The sequence below is a fragment of the Grus americana genome, chromosome 2 (assembly GCF_028858705.1).
Source record: "Grus americana isolate bGruAme1 chromosome 2, bGruAme1.mat, whole genome shotgun sequence".
Lineage (NCBI taxonomy): Eukaryota > Metazoa > Chordata > Aves > Gruiformes > Gruidae > Grus > Grus americana.
This window is the reverse complement of record NC_072853.1, coordinates 81,298,324-81,318,802: the sequence shown is the minus strand read 5'-3', so window position 1 is coordinate 81,318,802 and position 20,479 is coordinate 81,298,324. Positions and strand designations below refer to the sequence as shown.

Below are 20,479 nucleotides of genomic sequence, written 5' to 3'. Positions count from 1 at the left end.
AGTAAGGAATAACTTCCTTTTCTTTAGAAAATAATAGCTAGGGTGTGCATTTCACATTTGGATTTGATGTTAAGCCCTGACATGTAGCATGCATCAGACAGCAGTTTTTCTTCTTTTTTTCTGGGGGGTGGATTGTTATCAGATTATAAACTAGAACTTACACTAATCAAATGCTATAGTGGATGATTAAAAGTGATATTTACAGGGTGCTTTTCTATATTTTGTTGTCTACTTGATACAGATTCAGTCTGTTCATTGACAAAGATGTCAGTAAATTTAAACATGACTGAAGGCTTGTAAGCTGATGTTACTAATGATTATCAAGTAGAATTTTCAGGCTATTAAAAATAAAAATCTAACTCAATCCTTCAGGAGCAAGGAGGGGAATTGACTCCAAAGTACTTGGAAAGGCTGTACATCTTCTCTCTTATGTGGAGTGTAGGAGCATTACTAGAACTGGAAGACAGATGCAAAATGGAGCACTGGCTTCGAAACCATGCAACAATAAAACTTGATCTTCCCTGTATCCCAGAAGGCAGTGAAGATACCATGTTTGATTATTATGTAACACCTGATGGTTAGTAACCCAGCTTGGTGGTATGGGGTAAAACTTAAAAGTAATTTTAAAATTGTGCTTCTTTTAGAGAATTAATTCAGAAGTCTTTTGTAGCTTGCCTTATTTTGTGTTTCTTAGCAAGTTTTGTTTTACAGCTACGCTTTACTGGTGATGTTGCATAAAGCTTTTGCCCGGTTTCCAGTGAGAAATCAGAATGTGGATACATTGCTACAGAAAGCTGCGTGGACTTCGTACTGATGAATTGTCAAGTGAACAAAAACAGACAAGCCTTTCCTTGTCATAATTTATGTAGGAAAGAGGAGTAAGCCTCTTAGATCCAACTTGAGAGATTCTATGATTATATGATTCTACAATTTTGGTCTGAATTTATAGAGTGGGATTACTGTATGTGAGACAGAGGCACTGACAGATGAGCTAACTCAATGGAAAATGAAAGAAGCAACGATGCCTTGTATTGCTAAAACATTAACTTCATTTCTTTCTTATTAGGTAAGTGGATGCACTGGAATACACGTGTTGAAGAGTATGTATATCCCAGTAGCAGCACTCCAGAGTATGGCTCTATTCTTGTGCCTAATGTTGACAATGTGAGAATGGATTTCCTTATTGAAACCATTGCGAAACAGGGCAAGGTACTTTTTCTGTTTTTCACATCTAAATCGTTCTAACAGTACACATAATAAAGTTTTTGAATTAGAAGTGAAATATTATATTATTGAAAAGGAAGAACTTTTTTTAATATAAAATGGTGATTCCAAGATTTACATTCATGTAAATATGCTTGAACTTTTGAATACTCACTGCTTCCAGACTTTTTTGTCTTCCTCTCAGCCATCCTTTCTGTAGTGGAAATAACTGTAATTACAGCTGACATCAGGTCAGAGCAGAAGCAATTTTTTCATGTAGCTGTTGGAGAGGGGGCAGCACACAGGGTAGCAGAGTGCCAGGCTCTGCTGATACAAACTTTGCCCACATGGGGAAGTTACAGAGTTTATGTACCTTTAGGTTATGCAACCTGTTCCTCACCAAAACTGTGTCAGATAAGCAAGATATGGTAAATGACAACAGCAATTGAAATCTTTCAGATACTGAGGCTCTAGATGAGACTTCTTTTTCAAGTAATCAACTCCTTTTACAAATAATCCATCCCTTTGTTAGTTAAATCGCGCTGACATGACCGTTAACTGCAAATATTTCTAACTTGTAAGGCCTGAAAAAGTCTGAGACATTAATTATTTTGCTTCCACATGTCCCTTGTTGAGAATTCATTTTACATAACTTTTTTAGTTTCATTTTCAGTTTAAAAGCTAAATGGGATTGCTGAGGCTTTGCCAAGACACCTAGCTCTTGCGTTTCGTCTTACCTCAGTGTTGTCTTTGTCTAGGCTGTCCTACTAATTGGTGAGCAAGGAACTGCAAAGACTGTTATTATCAAAGGTTTCATGTCAAAATATAACCCTGAAAGCCACATGACTAAGAGTTTGAATTTTTCATCTGCAACTACCCCATTAATTTTCCAGGTATAGTAGTCATTCATTTTCTAATATGACATAACTGGATGCAGAGATTGTTCTGAGAATTTGCCAGGAGGATGCTTCTGAAAGTGGTTTACTTAATTGAAAATGAGTGCAGCAACAAAAAAGCACCTGCTCAAAAGGACTAAGTGTCCTAACACATGATTTAAAAGACTAGTCTAAAAACCATGTTCCCTTCAACTTCTTTGGTGGTTATTGAGCTGTTCTTGGACTATTGCAATACCATGCATATTATTTGCTTCACTACATTTAATGTTTTTATGCAAAATGTATCAGTTCTCACTAATTGGGTAGAGCTGTCAGTGACTTCCCTCAGATTTCATTAAAAGCCATGAGTAAAATAAGTGCTACCCACAACAATCTGTCATAAAAAGTGTGCTGTCTGCAATTTAAATTTCAGTAAATTAAATTACTCATTAAAAAAGTAACACATGCAGTGCAGCTGCTTTAAATAGAACTATGAATGCTTAAATCCTGAAATGTACTGCCTTTCCAAATTTCTACTGAGCTACTTTGAATTATTTCAATTTTCTTTAGCCTGCTGGCAATATATATGGGGAAATATTTTAATGCGTTGTAGTATGCCAAGCCAAAGCAGTGTCTGTGCTGTAATCAGAAGTGCAGTCTATAAGCTTGATGCATCATCTGTCATCTGGCTCTATAGCATAGTAGAAACTATTAACATGTTTAATGTGCAAGTATGTAATTGTGGTCTTATTTTCATTAATATTTTTTCTTTTATTGATGGGGTATAGAAGCAAAAAGTAGCGTTGGTACATCTAGTTTTATAAACTAGATGTCAAGTTTATTGGTGAGGGATGATAGTCTGTTGATGATCAACACTTCTGGAATAGATGTGCAAGTCTAACAGTCAATTTTCTGATAACAGTCTAGACCAAAGCATTGCCTGTTACATCACACTCATTTTTAAATGACTCTGACTTTCTAAAATCTTGGTCTAACCGATGCCACTTGTATAAGAAGGCTTTCCAGGCTACTGTACAGGACCTTAGGCACAATATAAGAATACAGATATTTAGATTTATGCTAAAGAATAACTATGCATGGTTAAGTGAGCTTTCACTTGGTATAGAATAAATAAAAACTGGACCTTAGCAAGAATGGAGCAATGGAAAGATGATGGGAAGAAAAGTAGTGGTAAGTATACTATTAAGCAAAGTTATTTCATCAAGTCTATTTATGTACGTGAGTTTATCACCGTATACTTTTATGAAGTACATTGATGTCTGCTGGAAAGGTCTTCAAGAATCACATCTTTCAGATCTGACAGATTACTAGTTTAATCTTTATTGCTAGTAACCATCAATTTTGCTGATAAATGAATAAAATGAAAGAAAAGTTTGAAATGGTTTCAAACTTATGAAACTGTTAGGCATGGTTGGCTACACTAGACATCTGTTATATCTGATACCAACCTAATGCTGTATAACGAGATTTCAGACATTCAGACTAGTTGAACTAGTGCAATTACCTCCAGCAGATGTGTTGTCTAAACCTTCCTTAGTAAAATTCCGTGTAATAAAACCATCAATATGTTTAAATCATGCATGAAAGGAAGGGCTCTTTGTAACTTTGCCAATAATTGCTTTTTAACAGCGTACAATAGAAAGTTACGTGGACAAGCGCATGGGCACAACTTATGGTCCGCCTGCAGGCAAAAAGATGACAGTCTTCATTGATGATGTGAATATGCCCATAATAAATGAATGGGGAGATCAGGTTAGTTTCTAAAAGAGGAAAAAAGAAGGCAAAAGATATTTTCTTTCTTTCCTTGCTACACTGTAAAACTGGCCTCTCTTCTTGATCAGGCAGTAGGGGGTAAATTTGATATGTAGTGCTTAATTTTTAAACAGTCTTTTTAAAGAATCCATCTAGTTTTATATTGTCATTAATTAATTGAAAATTAATATACTGACTACAAGAAGCAGATAGAGTACTCCTTAAAACATACCTGAATAATTTAAAAAATGTTTTTACCAACACTCATTTTTTAATTACAAAAACAAAATTAAAACCCCAAATTATTAGAAAAAAAACCTTTGGCACAAATTGTGATAGCAAACTGGCTGTGTGGACAATAATTAAAATACTGTGAATACTGAGAGGTAAGAAGTGGCTTCTCTGCTTTAGAAAAAATATAAGTAATCGTTATGTGCATTGGCAAGATCTTCTGAAGTATATTGCTTTGGAAACTGTTAGAATTTCTAGAGAAATATAGCTGTATAATGTATTGTCTGTGGGATGTTTTCAGCTGGTTAAACAGAAAAGCAAAGTGTCCATTTATGGCTAAGGACAGGGAATCTTTCTTTTGTATGGAAGTAATTTTATGTTCGCAGCTTGAAAAAATATGTTTGTGATTGTGACACATGGAAATTTAATAAAAATGTTCGGTAGCACGTGCAACATGTGAAGATACATCACTTTGGGCTTGATCAAAACAAACTGGAAATTTTGTGTTAAAAGGGAGAAGTATTTCCAATACAACAGGATTGGAAATCATGCAGCATTCAAGCGAGAATGAATTGAAGTGTGAAGGATTAATTCTAAGCTATCAATTCCCCTATACTCCCAGGATTTTTGTCCATAGATGTTACCAATGAAAAGGACAATCTAAATATACTTATTCCTAGCAGTGCATTTTTCTCCTAAAGCACATAAACAGGGAGTTTTGGGGAGAAAATAATGGTATACTCTGTATCAGGTCTTTCAAGTACCTAAGTACATTTTGTATTTCATTTACTTGTGTGTCTAATATCCTGTTACATAATACCTGGTTTTTTTACAGGTCACTAATGAGATAGTTAGGCAGCTGATGGAACAGAATGGACTGTATAACCTGGAAAAACCTGGTGAATTTACCAACATTGTGGACATTCAGTTTTTGGCTGCCATGATCCACCCTGGGGGAGGTCGCAATGACATTCCACAGAGGCTCAAGAGACAATTTTCTGTATTCAACTGTACTCTGCCTTCTAATTCTTCCATTGACAAAATTTTCGGTAAAGGGAAATTAGCTTTGTATCCATCTCATTTTTGAAAATGGTAGTTGATTTTTCTTTATCTCTCTGTTTATAAACATTATAATTAAAATTGAGGCTTGATCCCACTTGATTTGCTTACCAGCACATTTTCCTTCAGTAATCACTCCCCACCTGCAACTTCATCAATGTTTTTTCAGGTCCAGTCATATCTCTGAATATATCGGTATACTGTTAGGAAGAATGGCATGAAGACTATTCCTAGTTTTAGTGACAATGCTGGAGAGTTGCTAAGGTGCTACTAGTGCTAAGAATGAGTGATTATTGACTAGACTTTCACAAATGACAGGATTGTATTGGTCTCAGAAAATATATTAGCTATTAAAAAGCTATGGAAGCTATTTTGGTAGACAGAAGAACATTTTTAACAGACTTAAGAACTAAATAGCCAGTGAGCTGGTGGCAGAATGGTGTTAAGACCAGGTGAATCAAGATTTGAATAAAGACTGGAAAGCCATTTCAACAAATTAGAAAAGGGTTTGGGGATTAGAAAAAAAAAATAAACTTAAGAAGATCATAGCTCTTTGTGTTGCACTAGTGTGTTTTAGAAAAATCTTTCATTTGGCTATCATTTATTTTTACAGGTGTAATTGGAGAGGGGCACTATTGTAGTGAGCGAGGATTTTCAGAAGATGTGAAGAAAACAGTAGCCAAATTAGTTCCACTGACACGCAAGCTGTGGCAGATTACCAAGCTAAAAATGTTGCCCACACCAGCCAAGTTCCATTATGTCTTCAATCTTCGAGACCTTTCAAGGATTTGGCAAGGAATGCTGAACACTACATCAGAAGTGATCAATGAACCAAAGGTAAGTGCAACACACCAGTGGCTTTTTTATAAGTAGTGTATAATTAGTGTAGTAAAGAGAATGAAGAGTCTAACTTCTTGGCATTTGAGTTTGCTTTAGAGAAATGGCATTTCTGATTAAAAAAGTTTTACAGCATTTTTTTGAGGCAAAGATGTTTTAGTCCAGCTTTTACAGTGCCAGCAGAAATGACAACTTTGTTTCATAACTATAACAAAAAATGCTTCTTTTGTCAGAAGAGGGATTGCTTCTATCTGCTTGTTTTATTACTGACAAATGCTAGTTTGTTTGAAAGAAGTGAGCAAAGAAAATTATGAGGAGCGATGAACTTATTTTAACCCAATGATAATGCATATATATTAATTAAAAAAATAAACAGTTCCTTTCTCTTCACTACTGTCTTGAGGCTTTCAGTCACTGCCTAATATCTGTCTAACAAATGATTTCTGGCTTACAGCTTAAAAGGAAGAAGTAGTAATGAGTCATAGTGATTTTTTTTTTCATAATCCACCTTCCCAAAAAGCTCAATACTTTATGCATCATTTATCTTTCAATTATTTTAACAAAAAGTCATTTAGTGTTTTGAGCACTGAAACAAGAAGTGCTAGAAAAGTAATGTTTATGGTAGTCATGGAAAATTTGTTATATGTTTTGGTTATATAATCACTTCATGTTTAATATACTTCCCTGCTTGTTGAATAAGGTCCTGAATTCTACTACATCTAAAATTTAGATTTTAGAATTGATTTTAATTTCTGAAGCTAAAAATATACAGCACTAAGATGATTATATAGTCTCAACTAATGTCTTTTGAAGTATAACAAACAATTGCTCAAAATCTGATTATATAAATTTACATATTAGTTCTGAGACTTGACATGGTAAGTGCTATTTGTCCAAAGTGCTATAGGCTCAAACAAGAGATCTTTAAGGAGTACTTGGAATTTTTTCTACTACTGTGTAGTAATAGCATAATATTAAAAACAGTGCTGCTAGGATTAAGAACCTGTCAGATTTTCCTTCTCCATCCTATTACCGAACTGAAGGACTTTAAAGCTATGTTGAATTTGGAGGTGGAGTAATATAAACACTTAGAGATTTTTTTTTTCTCTAGCTACTTTGAATATAGTATTAGGAGTGTCATCTGTGTTTGGCAGGAAATTATTCATGCCATGCTGCTATTATTTCCACCCAGATTCTAGTTGATTACCAGTTAAAAAAGTGGTTTATCAGTGCATAAACATGTGTTAACAGGTATGGATATGGTTTAGGTCTAGGGAAGTAAAATCTTAATTCAGTAAATACGTTCCAGTTTGGAATGCTAGATTAAGGCTTCTTACACTGTTAACTGAATGTAAGCTTAAAATGCTATTGGGCAGAATGAGAAGCTCAAGGTATTTCTCCTGAATAACTCCCAAAATGCTACTGTTTATTTTCTAGTGTTAATACGACTTTAAAATAAATAAAAGCATGACTTTTAAATTAGCATAGCTTTGTTGCAAGCCTAATCTGACTGATATGCTTGTTGGTGTGTGGGGTTTTTTTGAGTTTGTTTTTTTTTTTTTTTAATAGGTACTGATAAAACTGTGGAAGCATGAATGTAAGTGTGTTATTGCTGATCGTTTCACAACCTCAGAAGATGTAAACTGGTTTAACACAGCTGTGGCAAAACTCATTGAGGAGAAATTTGAAGAAACAAAAGCTTTGCTGGATCTTGAAACTGATGCATTCTTTGTTGACTTCTTAAGGAGTGCACCTGAAAGAACTGGTAAAGATGGACTCTGATAACCATGGAGATGGCAGGAATAGGGAAAGGGATATGATAAAATAAATAGAAATATGTCTTAAAAATGCATAGTAAGTTCATGCATCAAAGGTCACTGTTCTGTCCAGTGACTTTGAAAGTAGTCTATGTTACCAACTGTGGCACATCTTTATATTCATAGGTTTTTAAGTCCATATTTTTATCCAGATTATCTGTATAGGAGAGCCTTGCTTCCATTTCTATCAATGTGGTAGGTAGACAAAACTGCCAAAAAATTAGCATGAGTCTGTATTACTCTCAAGTGATGAAAGAAGTGTGGTATGAATGATGTGAAGTGGTGGGGTTGCAGTACTAGATAAAAGATAGCACTCTAGCTACCATCCCCTAGAAAAAATGGTAAAAGAATACTGGCTCTGAGCTAATCCAGTACTTCTTAGGAAGTACCTGGTACATGATTTTGTAACAAATGAGTATTATTTAAAAATCTCATGAATGCTAGCAAAACCTCTTGAATTATCAATATGGCTTATAACAATGTCTTTGTGTCTTTTAAATAAAAGCACTGTGTCACTGACCTTGCTTAAATGAGCTGGGAATATTTGTTAGTGGATGCAAAAGAACAGAAAACAGTTCTTTGGGTTTTGGGGAAGGTCATTATTTAAGCCATTGGATGATTCAACTATCTGTGTTCGTATCACACTAATGATGGATAGTGGAGGCAATAAAAAGTTGGCATGAATGGTCAAATGCTATTTAAATCTCTTAATTGAAATAGTCAGAAGCAGTGACAAGAGGAGAGTAAAGGATAGAAGTAAAAAGCAAACTGCTGTGAGAAGGTAGTCAAATGCATCCTTAAATAACTTGCTAAACTGCAGCAATGTAGAGGAGACTGAAATATAAGTCAGAATACATACTGAGAGAGTGAAGAGTGACTTTTAGTGCAAAAATCTGAATCCACACTAGAAACCATTATGTTGAACTGAAAAATAAATGCAAAAAGAAGCATTTATTTCTCAAAATAATTTGCTTCCTGGTGACAGTTTAAATGTGCCTGCCCTGTAATGTGCCTTTTAGCATGAAACTTCATCTAAACACAAAGTAGGAGACGCTTATTTAGAAAGGGTCTTTATTTAAAAGTATTATTTAATAATACTACTTTATGTTTTGTTTTCAATATGTTTGTCAGAGTCTTGAGAACCCCTTCCTGTTTTGGCTTTAATTGACAAGAATAACAAGTGTAATTTTGTTTTAATTGTCCCTTTAATGGAATTTAGTCTTGCCCATTATGATGGAAGTGTGAGAACAGGAGTTGGATTTCTGAGCTCTTAAATATATAAAAAAAGTACATCTGACATCAATTTCAAATAGCTCTGTGCTCAGGTTAGTGATACATTTACATATACTCCCTGTATCTCTGGGTTGTACAGTCACAACATATTTGTCCCTGAGATAAAAACACGAAGACTTGAGATGAAGTAGCTCAAACATCACTTTTTAGATCTTACCTTCACAGAAATTGTTAGTGGTACTAGTGTTCTTGAGACCCTCAAACTGTTCAAAGGTGGTTTTTATCAGTCAGTTTTGACATTGCTATTTAGTTCTTGTCAATCTTGAGACTAGAGAAGAGTTTAAAATAATATATTACAGTAGCTGCCTCCATAAATAAGGTAAACATATGCCCTTTCTTAGGTTTAGTGCTTGATCATGCTGTCTTTTGACATTAATAATAAAACTGCAGGAACAGGATTAAGCTGATGTAATTCTCTTGAATAGTTTGAAACTGTAAAAACATCACTACAGTTTTACTCCTTTCTGTATTCCTTATTAGTTCCTTATCAGTAGCCGAGTTGTTTAAATGTCTCGTTCACCTTGTAAGACACTTATTTCCACCTGGAATACTCCTTTTGTTTAACCAGTGTCTTTGCAGGTTAATAAGTAGTTGGTTAATTTAATTAGGTCTTAATCTAAAGGGTTGTTCATATATGCAGAAACAATTCAGAACTAAAGAATTTGGAAATTAAAGTGACTTCAAGCATACATAGATTGCAATATAAAGGACAGCTGAATGAGAATTAGTCATCACTTTATTTTGTGAGGTTTGGTTCTGTGGTAAAAGGCAATTTCATAGAATCATAGAATGGTTTGGGTTGAAAGGGACCTCAAAGATCATCTAGTTCCAACCCCCCTGCCATGGCTAGGGACACCCTCCACTAGACCAGGTTGCCCAAAGCCCCATCCAACCTGGCCTTGAACACTTCCAGGGAGTGGGCATCCGCAACTTCTCTGGGCAACCTGTTCCAGTGTATCACCACCCACATAATAAAGAATTTCTTCCTAATACCTAATCTAAGTTTACTCTCCTTCAGCCTAAGGCCATTACCCCTCATATTATCACTACAGGCCCTTGTAAACAGTCCTCCAGCTTTCCTGTGGGCCCCCTTCAGGTACTGGAAGGCTGCAATAAGGTCTTCCCTGAGCCTTCTCTTCTCCAGGCTGAACATTCCCAAGATGGGGTGTCAGGAGACAACTTTTTCATCATGAGGGTGACTGAGCACTGGCACAAGTTGCCCAGAGCAGTTGTGGAGTCTCTCTCCTTGGAGATATTCATAAGCCATCTGGACACCTGTTCTATGTGGCCCTGCTTAGGGGGGTTGGACCAGATGACCTCTAGAGGTCCCTGCCAACCTCAACCTTTTTGTGATTTTATTTACTGTGAGTAACAATTCTTACTGATGAAGACATGTCACCTTATAAGCATGATTAATGCTTATGAATGGAAAGCTGAGACAGCAGCACTATTTCCTTCTTTCCTTTGGGTGGGGAAGAGTTGACAATTCCTTGTGGCTTTCAGATCACTTGATGAAACAAATGTATGCCTTTTCACAGTGAACAAACTTCTTTTTGTTGTGGTAATTATTCATTTTAGTAGTATTTTTTTTTCTCTACTACAATGATTTAATCAACTTAGAGTGTTTTTCTTTTACAAAAAAGATTATTTGGAATTTTTAACTGCAATATTTATTTACCTTCAATCTCTGGTGCTACTTTTGCTTACAGCATCTAAGTTAATTTCAGTTTTTCATCATTCAAGTTTCAGATGTAGAGAAAGAAGGCTCCTTAGGTTTTTCTGGTTTTGTCTTTGAGATTGAAGCAGCTGAACTTACCATTCCTTGTAGGCAGAGTATAGGCAGCACTCTTATATGTCTATCTAATATGTAATATTATGTATAATAAACCTGGTTCTTAGCAGTTAAAGAGACTTCTAATTACCTTCATTTACTCATCTCCACATTGTGACTTCATTAGTCATTTAAACTGCTAAGGTTTTGTTACTTGCTTTTTGTTCTAGGTGAAAAATCAGAGGAAGTTAATTTAGATATTCCCAAAGTCTATGAGCCAATTTACTCCTTTCATCAGCTACGGAATTGTTTAAATGTGTTTTTACAAATATACAATGAGAATGTCCGTGGTACTGCAATGGACATGGTTTTCTTTGAGGATGCTATGATTCATTTAGTGAAGGTACAGTCTTACTGGATTGCTATTTATTGCTTTTGTTGTTCACTTCCCTCAGCACCTATGAGTGGAGGTATACATGAATCAAGGTAAATTACTTCTAAAACTGAAGCAAGCAATTTATTGCTAGCACATTTTATCTGTTTCTCTGTGATTAGGTATTAAAACACAAATTTTCTGAAAATGCATCGGATGGAACTATTCTATATCTGTCTTTTATGTCTGGTGGGATCATGGTCCTAGCTATTCTAACTCTATTTTAACCTTTCTTCTTGTTAATTCTTCTGAAGCCCTTCCACTCTTTGGAATGAGTCAAATAAAATTCAGGTTAGGACATAATTGATTTGTTATGAAGGAGTAGGCACAGCAGAGTAGGAATAAATGTAGTCCCAACTTCCTTTGTAGATCCACAGTATGCTCACTTCTTTCAAAATTCCTTTGAATATGGATTAGAGCTGACCATAATTTGTAGCACAGCACAGCTTGATAGGATTGTACACACAGAATAGGCTTCATACAAAGGAGAAGCTTTTTTTTTCTTTTCTAACTAAAAACCCTATTGTTTCTCAGTTGCACAGTGAGGTTATCTGTATTTCTTATAATAAATTATTAAGAGCTGAATATTAGATTGGACCATTTTAGCAAATAATATGATAAATATCACAAGAATTTAAATTTAATTATAGTTGCTAGACATGCTGCATCTGCAGTTTTCAAAATTTTGGAGTGTATTCTTGTCATTTCACAAAATTAGTCCCTTTATTTTAAGGTCTTCCCTGCAAAATGGATGATGTTCTGCTATGGATTTCTTTAGCAAAATTGTTAAGTCATCATCATACTTACTAACAACTTGCTGGTTTATTCTTAGTAAAAAAATCTATTTAAATTAAGGATCAAGCGAAAAAACAAAACAAAACAAAAAACCCCAAAACCAAACCACAACATTTCACTGAAGAGCCACCTGTCATGAGGAATCTCTTTGGACAGCAAGATGCTAAATACTTGAAATGTTATTTTAACTTTCACTTGGATAAAATTAATATATAGCGTTTCTCTGATCCCAGATTCTTGAAAGCAGCATTTACAGCTGTGCAGGTCTGAGCTTTATGCATTAGCTATACTTCAGACAGCTTCTAAGAGAAAGCTAGGTAAGCACAGTTAAGGTAATGCCTAATCTGAGCTGATGTAGTGTAACTTGAATGAGCTAAAGCTGAGGAATACCTTAAACAGAGAACAGAGCTTCCAATTTACAGCTTGCGTGCCTCTGCCTGGAAAAGATCTAGTAGCCATAATTGAAGTGATCAGCAATATTCCAAGGGTGGTGTGCAAATCTGTTTTTCTTTCCCTGGTTAAATACTAAGTATGCTTAGAGCAAACCTTCATACTTGATTTTATTCTTGCTTATATAACATTAACCTATGAAAAATAACAATTACATTGCACTCAATATGTAAAATATATGGGTTTAAAACTGCAGGAAATTGACATGACTATTTTTAATAACTTGAAAAAAAGTATTTTAGAGAAAAGGCAAGTAAATAGGTGTCCCAGGCTGCTTATTTAACATGCCTGGGACAACTTGTCTTTCTGGTCACAATGAAGGGGCCTGGAGAGAGGAGTCTTACTAAAGTTGTCCAGAAGGTATGGTATTGGGGAATTTATTATTTCCTTCCCAATTTTAATGATCTGTCATGCTATGATAGCACATCACTAACAAATCACAGTTGAGATTTACTTGTGCTTTATGGAAGTTGGAGATGCAATTCTACTGATAATTGAAAGTTCACAGTGATGGAACCAAGTGGTTGCTATACTGCTGGAAGGTTTACAGAAAATACTGCAAAGTGCAACTTTCCATATAATATATTAATAGTAATATAGAATCCCTTAATAAAACCTTAACATTTTAATTTGTTCTGCATTTCTAATATAACTTTATTACTGTAGTAGCATAGGATTTTTGGGTGTTTAACTTTTACACATTGTAGCAATAAATGACTGTGATTTTACACAGATTTCTCGGGTGATTCGCACTCCTCGTGGAAATGCTCTTTTAGTTGGAGTTGGTGGCTCAGGAAAGCAGAGCTTGACAAGACTAGCATCTTTCATAGCTGGCTATGATACATTCCAGATAATGTTAACAAGGTGAGCATTAATTAACATTTAAGTAAATAAGTACTCTGTGTTTGAACTCTCCTATAAATAAAACAGGCTCTCAGTCTCTGCAATGGGAGAAAGAACAAGCTTAACACAGGCTGGGCACTGCTGCCTAGAGTGGAAAGACATGAAAATCCTTTGAGACTTACTAAATTCTCTGGATTTTCTACAGTAGGTCTGAGCTTTTACCATCTTCGGAGTAGTAAACTGTTTTGTGTGTTTTGCAGAATGAGAAGAAATATTGGCAGCGTCAAGATTTAATTACTCTGTGTCTTTACACAGTACACTAAGCTGTACCGAAAGTATTTGTAGGAGGTATCTACCCATAATGCTGTTATGAATTTATCTTGTAATATTTGAAATAATGCCTCTGTGAGGAGGTGGAATCCTCATCCCTGCCCATTAATTTGATAGATCTTATATATATGTCAGTATTTTGTCAATGTTTTCCAAGTATAGCTTGCCTTTTTTCATATTGTTCAACCCAATGTGGCTTATTTTGGAATAACTCACAAAAAAATATTAAAAAGAATTATAAATCCTTCTCTGAATATTTTAGAATGAATACCTCCCTGTGACTGCAGGACAAGTCAATGATCAGGAAATATTTTTGGCACACAAATAAGATGTCATTGTAGAGAAGCTAAATTATTTTAATTCTTTTGCAGCTGTGTTGGCTGCAGAAGAATTTGTAGATTCACATATGGGAATGCCTCTTGATGAGGATCTCATCAGAGGATGTATCTGAAATTGGAATGACTTCAGGAAAGATTACAGTACAGTTGACAAAACAAGTAGTAACAAATTGCTGGATATCATTCACAAAGTATTATGAATCCACTAGAGGGTGAAATATTGAATTAAGAAAGTGGTGTGCAGCTTCCCTCTTAAAGTTACCTCGACACCTGAGGATAATAATAAGGCCTACATCAAGCCCATGAAAAAAAAAAAGTCCAGAAAAGATCTGGGGAACCCTTACACCTGAAGGCTTATAAACCCAATGTGTGCACCAGATGAATTAAAGAAACTATCATGAAGAGTAGACTGAGTGAAGATTTGAATAAACAGAATTTTAAGAAAGACACATCAAAGATGAGATAAAACATAATCCTGTCTTACAAACCACTAGGACTTGTCCAAGTGGGTCAACAAGCAAGTGTAGAAGTATGATGTGATTGAAAAAATGAAACTGTGCTTTTCTAACCTAAAACCACATATAATAATTTGTGCCAAAATACCTCTGGGAAAAATTTTGAATCCTTCTTGTATAGAATTGTTTGCCCTTTGTTTATCCAAAATTCCCTGTACTGTGAATTCTTAAAGATAATAATTGTTGGATTTATAATGTTTTCATTTAGTTCACCAAGGTAGATGATAGTCATATTGCTAACTCGATATGTATAACTTAAAGTATTTTTTTTCAGGTCAGTATTTTTGTCTAATTTTGAGTAATTAACAGAATAACTTTTCCAATCATCATTTTCCTCTGCAGCTGAAACAAAAGGGCATAGAATATTTGTGGGTTTTCTGTGTCCATTTCTAATTTTTGTAGTGTGTTTGCTTTTGAAGTGTCTTATTCATAAACACATGTATGGAACTTCAGTGATTATGATATCTTTGCTGAAACACAAAAAATTATCTTTTTAATCAAGAAAAAGATTGTAAAACAAATGTATGTATTTTCTGAGCTCCTCCCTAGTAATGAAGAATTATTGTACAATTTCTGATTTTTCAGGTCATACACGAGGTCATTATGAGTACATAAGGAACTCTTAATCAAGTTACATGCAACCACTTCTCTGCTTTAATTACCGGGGGCATTCTAGAAACCTCAGCTTTTATTGCACTCCTTTATCTATCCAGAGAGATCATTCCAGTGTAACCTTGTATATTGGGTTTGTGTGGCAAGGTTTTGGTAGTGGGGAGGGCTACAGGGGTGGCTTCTGTGAGAAGCTGCTAGAAGCTTCCCCCATGTCCAACAGAGCCAATGCCAGCTGGCTCCAAGATGGACCCACTGCTGGCCAAAGCTGAGCCCGTCAGCAATGGTGGTAGTGCCTCTGGGATAACATCGTTATGAAGGGGAAAATGTTGCTGCGCAACAGCAACCAGAAGAGGGGAGTCAGGATATGCGAGAGAAACAACTATACAGACACCAAGGTCCAACCCACCACATCTTGTCTAATATTTTTTATATTTTTGCTGCTGCTCCCTTTCCTTTTTGTAAAACTGTGAGTGCCACCATTGATGATGACTTTCACCAGAAGGGCTGATTTGTTTGAGTTTTTTAATTGGTCAATAAAATCTAACGTATCTTATTGAACCCAGCACATGACAAAACCCTGTGAGACAGCACCTGTTTGTCCTTTCACTTTTTCTAGCAAAAGAGAAATAAATAGCATAATAAGAGTTCAGGTTCGGGTTTTTTTGTTGGTTTTGGCTTTTTTTGGTGGGTTTGGGGTGTGGGGTTGTGGGGTTTTAATTTTTTTAAATTATTTAATTTTTTTTATTGATGTGGGAGGTGAAAAAGAGAGCAGCAAAAAGAATGGATTAGGTATTTACTGTGAGACTTTGAGATGAACTGTGTCTTTCCTCCTAATCTAAATGAAAATTCCTGGCCTTTGGCACCTTTTTGCCTTAAATTCCAAGAGATTGTTTTTTACTTAAATTTGCTTGTTCTTCTTCTTTTAACCAGAAGCCCTTTTTAAAAGGAATTAATATTAGTCCACCTGTCCTTTTTTGTAGATCGTACAACACTTTAAACTTGATGGAAGATCTGAAACTCTTGTACAGAACAGCAGGACTGGAAGGCAAAGGCATCTGTTTTCTTTTTACAGACAATGAGATCAAAGATGAGTCTTTCCTGGAATACCTGAACAATGTTTTATCATCAGGAGAGGTAAGATGCCTTTTCCTGATTGTTTTTTTGCTTTTTAAATTTTATTATTCTGAAGTAAAATAACTGAATTTATTGGAATATTTTTCTAGATGTCAAGGGGCACACTTTCACAAACTAAAACTCAAGTACTTTTTATCATTACAGTGTTATAAAAAATGGAAACAATCCATTATACTAGGTTAGAGGCAGACGAAGCTATTGTAAAATTACGAATGAGCATTATCATTCCATACAGAGAAATTCTCTTAAGTCAGACCCTTTTAAATGTGTTGACAAGCTGTCAGGGACATGAGAATAGCTTAAAAAAACCCTGAGGCTTGGGGAACATCACTGAAGTTTAACAAAATTGTCTGTTAAATATCTCATTAGTGTATAATTAGTTTTTGTATGGAAAATATATGTCCACAATGGATGGGGTGGCTTTTATTGTTTTTTTTTATTTAATTACTTTTTTATTTATTTCAGGGGTATATTTCAGAGTAATTTCTACTAGTTATTAGAATATTAAGAGAAGAAAGCAAAGCCATTGTACATGGATTCTTTGTTTCTCACATGGGAGAGTGGGTTTTACTTTTAGATTTCAGTGTGTTTAATGGAATTACTTCCGAAAAAGTTCTAGTTTAAAGGAGCGGGGTGGGTCCTGATAATTTCAGTGTCTGAAATGTCCCTGTCTGAAATGCTATGTATTAATGAATGTTATGCTATGTACCGTATTTTGGATTGTCTCACAAAGTATGAAAACAATCTTGTTTTTTCTCAAAGGTGTCAAACTTATTTGTACGTGATGAAGTAGATGAGATCATTAGTGACCTCATACCTACCTTCAAAAAGGAGCATCCACGTAGACCTCCAACCAGTGAGGTTCTGTATGACTACTTCATGACCAGAGTCCGTCAGAACCTTCATGTGGTTCTTTGCTTTTCACCAGTAGGTGAAAAATTCCGAAATAGGGCCCTGAAGTTCCCTGCTCTCATTTCTGGATGCACTATAGATTGGTTCAGCCGATGGCCTAAGGATGCTCTAGTGGCAGGTAGGTGTAGGTTTTATCTTTGCAGATACTTAATTCTCTGGTTTGAGGTCATGAAGTTGTTTTAATTGCTTTGAATTTTGCCAGCGCACTGCCAGAAGAAACTTACTTGGCTCTACTTTTTGATACAGTTGTTTTCTTCTTAAAAAAAGAAGAAAACTGTTGAAATATTTCTAACAGAGGAAAGGCTTTGATCATGGTTTGAAGAAAAATTCCCCTTGGAGATGACTTAGTCATTAGTAAAGAAGGCAAAATACTACTAAAGAAACAGATTATTAGTGACTGTGCTTGTGATCAAGCATACAGAGGAAGGCTGTGATTACCCAGTCCCTAGTAGCTAGCAGTGAGACAGGTTCAGAGAGAAAAAACAGTTGCACACTTTGGAGGTGAAAAAATACCAGATCCTTGGCTACACTTTCTACTGAGAAGTGTGGAATAATATCAAGAATCTGATGGTGGAGAGTGAAGACAACCGGGGTTTGAGAAGCTGGGTGAAATACATGCTGGCTTGGTTTACATTGCTTTCTTCATAAGCTAATGGTTTTTCCTGAGTATTTACTTACATTTATGATTTTCTTTCTTTCCTAAGTATCTGAACATTTCCTGTCATCATTTGATATGGACTGCACTGCTGATACAAAGTGGGAAATTGTGCAGTGTATGGGCTCATTCCAGGACGGAGTGGCAGAGAAGTGTTCTGATTACTTTCAAAGATACAGACGCTCTACACATGTGACTCCCAAATCCTACCTGTCCTTTATTCAGGGATATAAAACCACATACAAAGAAAAGCATGCTGAAGTGCAGACATTAGCAAACAGGTAAACTGCTCAGTTTACTACTGTCTTTCTGTAGTTTTCTTCCCCAGATGTGTATCTTCTGATATACTTCATTTCAATGCATAGCTTGTCCCTTTGCACATCAAAAGGATTATTATTTTTTTTTAATTTACTAAAATAATGTAAAGGTGTAACTTGTTCAAATATTATAGTTGCTCTTGGCATATAAGTTAAAGACTATATATCTTTGGAGGGGGAAGAAGGGTAGTGATGTATGAAAAAGCAAGGTGGTGGGAAAAAAGATGAATATAAATTATTCCTACATATTTTTACTGACTAAAGGAAAACATCTACATGTAATTTCATAATATATTCACAAGAGTGTTTAATTTACCAGAGAGAAACTTTTTTTTCTTGCTAAACAGTTATATCCTTCTTATATGAACATGTAAGAAATACACTTGGCGTTTTCGGTTTTGTGATCATAGAGCCTAATTTAGGCTGCTGAGCTTCTTTCTTGTAGATTATTAATGTGGTTTTGATATATTAATTCTCCTTTTGAGGTACTTTATTAAACTAATGAAGTCTATTTGCAGATTTATCTTCATGTCAGAAATACTCAAATAGAATGTAAAATTAGTATTTAGTGTATCAATTGGTATCACCCCTAAGAAAAACTGCCTTCTCAATTTTGAAAGATTGGCACAAAGAGCTGGAAGCTTTTAAGACAGACTCAAACTAGATTATTTCACTTTGAAACATTCTTTGGCTTCAAAGCCAAATTGAGTTAGAAATCTGTAGTTACATTATGCATGAAACTTGCAAAACAGAGAGGTCTGGTCCTGTTTTTACTTTCTGATGCCTCAAATGTACCAAATTAGCTCATGCATGTCAATTTGTTTCACTTAACCTTAGTTGCATAGTCTGAATTGGCAGGTGTTACTCTTTATCAGTTCTCCTGTATTTGTTTAGCTGTCCAAGTACTGTTTAGCCTTTGCAATAGCAGACTCTGTAGAGGCCACTTAAGCTTGTCTGAAAAGTCCCAAGTGAGGACTTGGTATGGAACCAACATACAGGATTTTTATGCAATGATAAAGGCATAGTGTTTGAGTTAGAAGTGGGTAAAATTTCAAGCCACAGACTCTCTTCGTGTAATTCTTTATTGTTCACTTTCTTTATTGTGAAGACATCAGACACTTGTGTGAAAGTTCCTGTACATGTTTTATTTTTGGTGTAAAAGATCTTTTGCTAGTGTTCGTTTTGATTGATGTGATTCATTCTATTGATGGAATAATTTGGAAAGTGGAGTGTAAACTATATAGGGAATCACATGCTTCTTATTTTGCTTTTTAACTCCAGAATGAATACTGGACTGGAAAAATTGAAAGAGGCCTCTGAGTCAGTGGCTGCTCTAAGCAGAGAACTGGAGGTAAAAGAAAAGGAACTTCAAATTGCTAATGAAAAAGCTGACATGGTATGTACAGCCTTCAAAATGTATTGCTGTTTGATTTTTTTTCCTCTTTTTATTTCTTCTATTTTGAAAAGATTAATCAAGTAAAAGGAAGTTAAGTGTTGCAAAAAAAGGGATCTTGGAAACTTAGAACAGTGACAAAAGTCATCTTGTTTGAGTTTTCTGGTTCTGGAATTCAACAGATAAAATTTTACAACAAAAATTAATACCTTCTTCCAACTAGGTGTTTTCTTTAATATTTGGTACATGGGTTTCCTCACATTCTAGGTATTGAAAGAAGTTACTGTAAAAGCACAGGCTGCTGAGAAGGTGAAGGGTGAAGTTCAGAAAGTGAAAGACAAAGCTCAAGCTATTGTAGACGGTATCTCAGTTGACAAAGCCATTGCTGAAGAGAAGTTGGAAGCTGCTAAGCCTGCTTTGGAAGAGGCAGAAGCAGCCTTACAGGTTAGTACTTGGACCATGTATAACATTATTTTACTGCTAAGATGATGGACATCTTTGAAAACAAATATAAGATTGTAGGTGCATCACATAACTCATCAGTTGACAGAAAAATGTATGCAAATAAATATATGTATTTTAAGGCTTTTTAGGTTCAGTATTGTTTTTCTTTTTCCAATTAAGTACCAAACCCCAAATAGGCAGTTTTTCAGAAAAGGGCAAGTTTAAACTTTCGTTTGAAACTGTGATTGATATATGATGTGCTGCAGGTCGATATTAGACCAGTAACTGAATGTTGATACTGTTACAAAACAGCTTGTGTGCAATGAGTGAAGAAGTGCCTTCCAGGTAAAAAAAGTTGTAATTCCATCCAAATCTAAACCTCCTGTTTTATTTTAAGTTTTCACCAATGAATTGCATTTTGAATAAGTTTGCTGATCCACGCTTTTCTG

At 35.2% G+C, this 20,479-nt stretch overlaps 1 protein-coding gene across 6 annotated transcripts in view; it reads left to right on the top strand.

Moving 5' to 3' along the window:
• Positions 1 to 20,479, top strand: part of DNAH5 (dynein axonemal heavy chain 5) — a 133,050-nt gene that overhangs the window by 77,689 nt on the left and 34,882 nt on the right. For all 6 annotated transcript variants that reach the window (XM_054817916.1, XM_054817915.1, XM_054817917.1 and 3 more), the window contains 14 exons: positions 373 to 577; positions 1,067 to 1,209; positions 1,962 to 2,096; positions 3,729 to 3,851; positions 4,918 to 5,131; positions 5,755 to 5,978; positions 7,548 to 7,743; positions 11,090 to 11,262; positions 13,271 to 13,401; positions 16,156 to 16,309; positions 17,072 to 17,339; positions 17,926 to 18,157; positions 19,475 to 19,589; positions 19,854 to 20,030. In XM_054817916.1, the coding sequence (XP_054673891.1) occupies positions 373 to 577; positions 1,067 to 1,209; positions 1,962 to 2,096; positions 3,729 to 3,851; positions 4,918 to 5,131; positions 5,755 to 5,978; positions 7,548 to 7,743; positions 11,090 to 11,262; positions 13,271 to 13,401; positions 16,156 to 16,309; positions 17,072 to 17,339; positions 17,926 to 18,157; positions 19,475 to 19,589; positions 19,854 to 20,030 (2,490 nt within the window). The remainder of the gene's footprint in view (positions 1 to 372; positions 578 to 1,066; positions 1,210 to 1,961; positions 2,097 to 3,728; positions 3,852 to 4,917; positions 5,132 to 5,754; positions 5,979 to 7,547; positions 7,744 to 11,089; positions 11,263 to 13,270; positions 13,402 to 16,155; positions 16,310 to 17,071; positions 17,340 to 17,925; positions 18,158 to 19,474; positions 19,590 to 19,853; positions 20,031 to 20,479) is intronic.